Source organism: Temnothorax americanus, unplaced genomic scaffold, assembly GCF_048541705.1.
Source record: "Temnothorax americanus isolate GAGA-0224 unplaced genomic scaffold, ASM4854170v1 Scaffold4, whole genome shotgun sequence".
Classification (NCBI taxonomy): Eukaryota; Metazoa; Arthropoda; class Insecta; order Hymenoptera; family Formicidae; genus Temnothorax; species Temnothorax americanus.
Window position 1 is genome coordinate 4,629,444 of NW_027509547.1, and position 9,872 is coordinate 4,639,315.

The window sequence follows — 9,872 nt, forward strand, 5'->3', positions numbered from 1 at the left end:
TCGTTATTAATTTCGTCCTTGCCTTGCACTTTCCTTTCCTTCCTCAGCCACGAGAAAACATTTCGCGGCTGCAGCGCGTCCGTTAAATCATTTAAACATTTTAATGGAAAAAGTACCGGTCAGCCGTTTTTCCAAGCACGTCCATAATTCACTGGCGCAATCAGAAATTTATATTTCATCGTGGAAATCGTGGAAATCGTGGAAACGGATCTCGCTCTTCTTTAACGCTTTTGCAATCGTAGAATAGAAACACCTTGTAATTGAATCATGTTTCTTTTAAGCATATAGAGATACGTATCTAAAATATATTTAAAATAATGATGGCGATTTCTCGAGGCAATTGTTCTTTAATTCCAATAACGTAAGCAGATAAGACATTTGCAGTTTCACATAATTAATAAGGTATATTTTATAAAGGCAGAGATATATATAAAATATTAAATCTCATTTTTATCTTGTTGCACATTATATTTTAAACAAACTATCATAAATAAAAGCGAGAAATTATGCAATGACACGGAATTAAATTTTACGATAACGTATTTTTGTGAAAAAGCATAGTTTTTAAGTAATTATATTTCACAAAATACCGAACATATGTAGAACTCTTAAATTGTCTCACGTTAATAAATCTTCTTTATGTCTGCATTTTATGTACTTTATTTAAATGAAACAACCTTATATGCTTTAAACAAAACAAAACTGGATAATGTATCTTAAAAAAAACACATTTATAGCACATGTTAAATAATTAGCATATTGAAAATATGTCATTAATAAGAAAATATGCTGAAGTTCACAATAAAGAGAAATTAATTGTATTCGCAATTATTTCACTGAATCCATTTTTCATTTTTTCAATAATATTAAGGATACGAGTGATTATATAAACTCGTGAGCATTGCATATTTTAAAAATAAAATAACGTTCTATTAAAAATTAAGAGTATATTAAGATATAAACTTCACACACACAGAGAACAAGATGCACGAGAATGGAAAGAAACTGGGTTATAGCCCACGCTCTAAGTTTAAAAGTAGCACCAACACACAATGGGGTACCATTTCTCGTTATATATATACATATATACATACATCTGTTTATTCCTTCCATTTACGGGCGGATAGAAATAATGGTGTTACTTTTTCACGACGGTGGCAGAGATGGACATTTCCGTTCGGATAATAAATTATTTAGATTACTGCAGGCATTAATACGTTGGAAAAACTTGGCTGCCCCCCTCTCTCTCTCTCTCAACATAACGTTATCCATAACGTTGCACATATAATATTTAAGTTTACGATTTCATCAAAGTTTTATGTCACACGTTCTGATGGTCGCGATGAAATATCTTTTGTATGCTTATTCAACGCTCAATTATAACTAGAAAATGTAATAATGAAACAATTCGTTACACGGAATAAAAAATTATTTAATCGTTTTACGTGAGAGATAAAAGTGATCATAACTATATCTCATCCCAAGTTTCCTCGTTCCTCATTATTTTCCCGACGTTCCGAGGGCATAGCAGTGCTTATAATAACTTTTCAATCAGCTCTCTGATCGCCATGAATGGTAATGGAGCGTTCGTTCAAGCGGAGCAGCGCGCTTTAAGGCGCTGTGAAAACTTTTGCTACGTCTGAGTTCGTTACAGGATGCTTATGGATACTTTGCAAGAAGTATAGCGAGAATCTCTTAATCCTTTTCCACCTGTTTCCACCCACGCGTCGGATCGCGTTTGCACGCCCGAATCTTTTTAGTCGATTAACGTGATTACATTAAATATGCAAATCCGTCGTGACGATCGGAACTTCAGCTTCCGTAGCTTCTCGGGCTGGCAACCAATTTCCCACGTTTCTTTTATCGTCAAGACTTTTTATAGATGTCAAGTAATCGAAAAGATAGGAAGGAAAAACGATGCCAGTCAGCACTTCAGTCCGAGATATTCTTATACATATATTATTATGCATATGAAACAGATATGAGAAAGATCGCGAGAGGTAAGTAACTGCCAGTATGAACTACAGCTGAAGGAGCAAATTTTAATCTCGATACAGAGATATTTTACTGTTTGTATAAAGATGAGTAAAAGAACTGATTTTAATTATTTACGTAATAAAAAACATCCGCTCAAATCTGAATAAGAATTTGATCAATTAAATTAAATAATCTTTTATTCGCAATCGTTTTTCCGCTTTAGCGTTTTCTTTCTGTAATATTATCTCGTAAATTTTTCAGTCTTTTTGAATTTTGGCTAATGCTACGCATGGTCGTTACATTCGATAGAAATTTTGTGCGTATATCAGTTCCATTTCTGATCGCACAGCGAATTAGCGATGCACCAGCAAAATAGCCGACTGCAAATATAACAACATATAATTTCCGGCGACCCAATTCGCCGAAAATGTAAGAGGATTATGAAAACGCGGCGCGTTCGCGAGAGTCTGAATGATTATTCGTATTCGTGCTGGCGAACCCAAATAAATTACTTGCGGTTCTAGTTGGAACGCTGCGCTATGCCACGCCGAACGATCGGATGCTGGGTTGGATTGTGTCGTAAGTAGAATTTGTGAGTTATTACAGTATTACGAATCCGCGCCACGGATTTGCCAGTAACTTAGACTCCAAAGACGTCGTCCCGTTTAGACGCGAGCAATGTAATTAGAAAAGTAAATCATATGGGATTGCAGATATTAAGCACTTGATTGGTGTTGGTATGACGCAACTTGTAGAGCAGTTTTATTATACAGAGACTAAAATAATTTTCGAAATGAGTTGTGGTGAGTTTACTTCTTGCACATTTTAAATCCACATCTTAAAAGTACAACTAGAAAGGTCTGCACAAATAATAATAATAATAATTTCTATATTATTATTATATATACTTTCCCAGATAAAATAAAAATAGAAAAAAAATAAATGTCTTAAAATTGCATGCAAGTTTGAACTTCCGTTTGACATAAATAGTTTGTAGAATTATAGATTGTTCATCGAAACGCATTTTACAAAGTACTCTGCGGCATAATTTTCGCGGATTACTGTTCTGTGACGTTTCAAATCGCGCGAAAGAACACTTTGACGCAGCTTGCGCGGGGCAACATACACGGTGACACTAGGAATTTCGAAGTTTCTCAATTTACGGGTTGCCCCTATAACTACTCTATAGGCTAAAAGCCCTGTAAATACTATATATGTATAATCAACCAGCATCTTGGTTCCCTTCGCTTATGCAGGAGATCAAAGATCGACTTAATCAGCGACAAACTTTGGCAATTTGTAGATATAAACGTGGTTTGATTTATTTATCTTTATGGCGCTCAATTAACTTTGGAGCAAACTTTATTTTAACAATACACACGATGTCAAAAACTAAAAATAAATTAAAATGATCGATTACAGCCTATTTTGATACAGTTTTTAGATTTTCTCTTCTGCATTGCTCTTCTTATTAAACGTATTTGCGACGAAATCGATTTCAGGAAGTTGAAACAATCTTTCCCGATTCTTATAGCGATGTTCTTTAGTAAAGTGTATCATGCATGTCGTGTCTCCTTTATAACACATTCGACGCGTGTAACATCTCTTCCTATTACGAATCCGACATAAAACTGCCCAATCCTCAGCGGCGGTAATACTGGAACGAGTAAAATGCAATACATATACGTATGCTAACGATATCACTGCGCGCGCCGTTGGCGATTTATGGACGAGCGATACAAGATGTTCCGGTTGAACCGGCGCAGATACCATTGAAGTGTGTCTCGACGGGCGGCGCGGCGGCGCGGCGCGAGTATGGTCGCTCGGATGGAAAACGGGGATTTCGATCAACGAGGGAATACATAATTAGACGGCCGCCGGTATCGTATGAATCGAGCGCTCACTCGGCAGTATTCTCGGCGATCCAGGAGATAATCGTAATCCCCTCTTGTCGATTAGGCTATCAAGAACTTTTATATTTGTTATACAGATACTTATTTTATTGAATTTATGTTTCACCGAAAATTCTTTATTATCAGAAAAGAAATAATACTCCCTTATATCGTTGCCAGATTTTTATGTTAATTTTTTTATCAAATATTCACAAATTATCTTATTCGTTTATTTCTGAGATTTTCAACTAACATTGAAAATTACTAAAAAACGTATGTGGAAGGAGAAATATCTATCCGATTACGGAAATTGTTTACTGTATATTGATTGTGCGCGCTCTACGATATATGTTATAAATTTTACAGCACTCGTTATTAAAATTTTTGCCCATAATTTAATGCATCGATAGATATAACGAGTCATGTAGCAATAACTACGTTAAAAGCGTTATTCGCTGATATCATAAAATGAAAATCTTTTGATCATTTGCTTCGGTGTGCATTCATATATGAAATAATTATATTAATATAAATTCCCAGTATATGAAAATGGAAACTTTTAGAAACCTAAATATCATACGAAAAAATGCTTTTCAGGTTGTCAAAATTATCTCATACTGCTTGTATCATGAAATTTTTGTCTTGATTAAAATGCTTTTTTATGCTAAATATAAAAATTGCAATTAATAGATAGGCGATTTAGACATATAAATAATGCAATAACAACCTGACATATCATATGCTGGCTAATACATAGCTATTCTTTATCTGTACTTTGTCCAATTACCTCATAAATGTTTATATACGATAATATAGCAATACGTATATGCCATGCATTTATATCACGTCCAATCGAGTCGTTAAATTTTTTGCTCAATTAATCAATTACGAGTTCCAGTAATTAACCGAGCTATGTCGAACATTTAAATTTATCTTCATCAAAAATATCTTTCACAAAAATACTTTTCACATCTTTCGAGTAACGCAAATTTGTTTCCAACACACTGCGATGTATTATTATTACAATAAAACCATTTAATATCTACAACTGTAAATGGATATTGCACAGAATCTATCGAAAATAAAAATCCCGTTAATTCAATTACTGAAGTATTCATTACACTTGTTACGCGATTGTAACAGATTTCTGTATGAAAACAGTTGTTTTATTGAATAAAAATTTTGCTGAGTTTAGTTTTATGTACGTATAATTGTATATTAATGTACGCTAAATATATTATGTGTGTGTGTGTGTGTGTTTCTGTATTAAAATTAATTATAGAAAATAGATTAAGATTAAAGTGAATTGAAGTTATATTGAAAGTAACGTAATTTAATTTAAACATTTACAATTTTACTTTAATGAACCGGAATACATTACGGTCTGATATTGTATCTCTTCTAACACATCTTCGTATTTAGACTTACCACTTCTAAACTATTTAAATGTTGATATATTTAAAAACATAGTTTTAAATTAAAATTATATGAACTAAAGCTAGCTAGTTTACTTTGATTGTAAAAAGATGCATAACTTTCTCAATAAAAGATATAAACATTTTTCATGTCCAACAAAATATGTTAATGATGTATAATAGCTCGTTTACACAATCCGCACATATTAAATTTATGTCTAAAGAAATTCACCTAAAATGCTCATAAAAAGGCTCCTAAAACGAATCTCCAGAATTTCCAGAATAAGAAATAACATACTATCGTCATGAAATATCCTAACTATTTTAGAAAGTTAAACACGCGTTGTTTCACTTATGATTAACTCGCTGGAGAAATATTTGTTGTTGGAAGCGAGAAGTTTTTGAAATTTTACTATGCAAATAGTATTGCATTGCTCAGTGATATACATATACTTTATCGTAAACGCATATTGTCTGTGTTTTTCAGCGGCTTGAAGTGTTTTATATTTTACGTTAACAAATAATTTACTTTGGAAAAACTATATCAACGGAACTGTATTTCATTTGTTATCAAAGGAATGTAATTTTCACTCGTGTGTTTAAAGCTCGAATTTCGTGTAATTCTACATCAAAATTACTTTTATAAAATTGCAACTTCATTACGCTTGAAAGAAAAAAGGTATACAGATGTAAACTATATTTATATGTTCACTAATTTTACTTTTATGTAAACGCTCGCAGAATGTTGTGTGGCCGTACTCCGTTGCTTGTTGTTTGCAGCGCTAGCCGCATCCGATTCCAATTTGCATTGCTAATATAAATATCAAGCTTGAAACACAAGGAAGGCTCGCAGCTTCCAGCATTTACCGAAGTCTGAGAGCAGTTGCTGATTATGTTCTTAATTGGCGGCTTCTTACCGGCGCATCTTCCATTTTCCACGTCATTTTTGCATTCACGGATCATCAGAAACGCGAGACTTTGCTCTTATTTTAATTTTGAATAGTCTCAATTAAAACGAGATTGTGATTACGGGAAAATTACTTTACAAGGACAATGTTTACAACGCGAAACCAGATAATTACAGGCTCAATTCATCGCTTAAAGTTTTAAAACAGGATTTTTTTGTCAGACGAGACGCGTAATTTATCTCGGAGAATGTTCCGTCGACACCTGTCCCGAACTTTCCAAAATTTCTCGCGTCAACTGGAGCTTAAAGTGAAGTACGTCGTGAGTGTCTCTCGAGCGATTTTTTTTTCAACCTGTGCCCGAAACTATCAAGGGGAAAATCTTCGGCAAGTACCGACGTGTTGGCCGTGCAAATAAAATTTACCACCGAAGTTTGTGACCGAACTTGCCTAGTTCCCGAGTTTATCATGGTATGCATCTTTTAATAAACTCGAATAGTAGTTCAGCATCTCGGAGACGATGTACTTAGGAACCTCTCTGAATTTTAGAGCGATTTGTTATCGCTCTTTTCGAAGTACGACAATAAAGAAAGCTATAATAAATATTACATTAAATTTTGTTATATCTAAAAGAATGTAGATTTTTTAACTTTCAATTCCCCCAAATTTAAAATATGTATAAATTAAATAAGATATAATTAAATTTTCTATAATTTTTATTGGACGTATATTTTATATTTATTTTTCACATGCATTAATGTAGCACAAAAAAATCATTAAAATATTCTATTGAATCTAGAAAATGAGATAAGAATTTACGTGTAATATTGAAGATTTTATTGCGCATGCAAGTCAAGTTAGGAGAGATAATTATTTCAGCTGTGATAGTTAAGACGATACAAAATTTGAACATCATCGATTAAGCCATTTCGAAGTACCGTAGCTTAGGACACTTTCCAATTTGACTCGGCTAAGTTAGTAGAAGTTATGCCACGCTGCGCTTCAACTACTATGGATGAAAATTCGCCCAGGGGTATTATGGCGTTGGTGTTACGGGGTCGACAGCAGCGGAGAACTAACCCACTGTAATTTCCCAGATGACTTTAATCTGTTGTCACTTAAATCATATTCCTTATTACAAGTTTTGTCGCATTCGAACGCGTTTTATTTAGCATTAAATTATTCCGTAAAGGCAGTTAAAGATTGGTATTACTTAGGTTCCTGAAATAAATCTTCTAGGTAACCGGACGCGAAATTATTTGGGCAATAAAGGTCTGTTAACAATTTAAATTTTTTATAAAGATGTATTTTATCATAAAGTAATGATTGTGGAAAAGTATTTCACGTATTTTTTACGTATTATTTTTTCTTTCGTAAATGATACGTAATATACGAACCGAAAATGGACAACTTATAACAGATGCATATCAAAGTATGTCGGTTACCCACACTAGTATAAATTTCAACTGAAATAATTCACTACTATGAATTGCTTTCAGTTAAGCTGTTTCGAGGAAGTGAAAAGCTATATATATTAGGTATACCATGTGCTCGTTCAATGGAAATCGTAATTATAACTTCTGATAATTTTTTCTGTATGTATTCCAGGAAAATGTTCATACTGTTTTTAATGATGTATCATCGGTACAGTCTTAGATGTATAGAACATAACAATTTTACGTAAAATCAGTGAATTAAAATCGTTATATCTCAGCAACCGTTTAGTGGATTCGTTTCTACTTTTTTGTAGCACATCAGGAAGACTAAAAGAATATTCTTACAAATTTTTATCCACTTAATAGCGCTTTGAAAATTAAGTCCTATATTACATCTAAGACTGTACCGATGTGTGTGTGTGTGATACATCCTTAATATTAAATAAAAGTAAACGAATAAAAGCGAATAATTATGTTCATTTATTTCGCAATTATAATATCCTTTTAGATAAAACAGAAATTCACGCATTCAACCCATTTATTTTTTCTTTAATTTATTTAGCAATTAAAAACCGTACAACTTTATATACCTTTATATATCATACAATATATCTAAATATTTTTAATTTATGTTATTTAATTAATTTTAAATATTAGCAAAAATTATTATTATAAATAATATTTTGTAGGTAAATATTTAACGTAGATAACTGTTGGATCTAAACTATAACGAAATTTTTTGTTTACAACATAAACAAAACTTTTTATATAAGATACAATACTTATAATGACATAATTGTTATAACTACCCATAATCACAATTTATGACAAAGTAAGTTTATATTTACATAATATTTGATAAGTTCTTTGCAAATTTCGAACAGTTGACGGAAATAGTTACAAAATTCATATTTCAATTTAAATCTTTCTAACTGCAACACAATTCACAATATTTTTCATGTAATACTGATTGATTCGTGTCGCGATTTATAAAATCTGATTTTTCGATATAAATGTTTTTGCAGAGTAAGACTTCTTAAATCGCATTTGTTCTAAAGCATATACAAAAGTATTGTGAGAAAATAAGAACTTGAAAAATGGAAATTCTCAAACTGTTGTCGTATATATAAGTATGTAAAATAGCTTCATAATCACACGCTCACCCTCATGGTCGAAGCCTCACATGGTCCCACCGATGCTGAAAAACACCTTCAGCCTGCAGTGGATCCGCGTCTGTCACCCATCCGCCATACTCCACTGTTCCTCGGAAAAACAACCGATGGGCGTCACTTGTTTCGCACGATATAATTCTCACCCCCGACCTCGACCTTCAACCTTCAACCTTCGGTACCACAATTCCTGACACAAATTCTTACACGTCCGAATTCCGCGCTTGAAGCTCGCACCTGAATCCCGACCAAGTCCGCGCACCACGGAAATTTTCGTGGTGTACCTCGACACCTCGCGGATGTACGGAATATAATTATTGCAAACAAATAATTAATAAGAAAGTCAAACAAGTCAGTCGAAGAACTCACGTTTGATGTAACGAATACGACTGTAAAAGCTTGCAATAACTGGACACTTTGCATGAGAAAGCTCGCGGACGGTTGAGAATTTTTACACAGTTTTCAAAACTTCGTGGAACTCGTCCCTTCTCGCGTGACATTTTCATGAATAGACGAAGATTGCAGTAGAAGACGTAGTCTGTCAAAAACTCGGGCACAAACTCGAAAGATTTGCCGAAACGTGGCTGTGAAAGCTCTCTCTCGCGCAGTATTGAACCAAGCGAACGAGCAGCCGGGTTGATGCGAGGTCGTGGCCCGGCAGCCGGCGACTGGCTGCTGCTAGAAAGCTCGCAAGCTCGAGCCAGTCGGCCTGGCTAGGCGCAAGCTCCCTACTACGCGGCCTCGAAACACCCAAGCGAACACACCGCGCCGCGTCGCCCAACCCTCCGAGAGAGAGAGGTTTCTTCTGGCGACTCATGTCGCCGAGGAAAACGCTGCCAGATATTTGGCAGCTTGCGGCGCCTTAAAGTTGCGCAGGGTGCATTCGATTTCTGTCGTTTGCGTGAAATTGATGCACGACACACACAGAGATGGGGGAAAACTTCTTTGAAACCGATGTTATCTCGTGGAAGCAGATTTCAATACTGCAAATGTAGATAATTTTGATGTTTACTCTCTCTCGCGACGATCGACATAATTGTTAATAACTTACGTAAGATATATTTTATAATATCTACAC

The 9,872-nt window shown here is 34.2% G+C and overlaps 1 protein-coding gene across 1 annotated transcript in view; it reads right to left on the minus strand.

Annotated features, from left to right (window-relative positions):
- LOC143902750 (dipeptidase 1) overlaps nt 1–9,487 on the minus strand; it is a 110,096-nt gene extending 100,609 nt beyond the window's left edge. Inside the window, exon 1 of the mRNA XM_077415927.1 lies at nt 8,789–9,487. Within this exon, the coding sequence (XP_077272053.1) occupies nt 8,789–8,794 (6 nt within the window). The 5' untranslated portion in view covers nt 8,795–9,487. The remainder of the gene's footprint in view (nt 1–8,788) is intronic.
- Between the last annotated feature and the right edge of the window lie 385 nt (nt 9,488–9,872).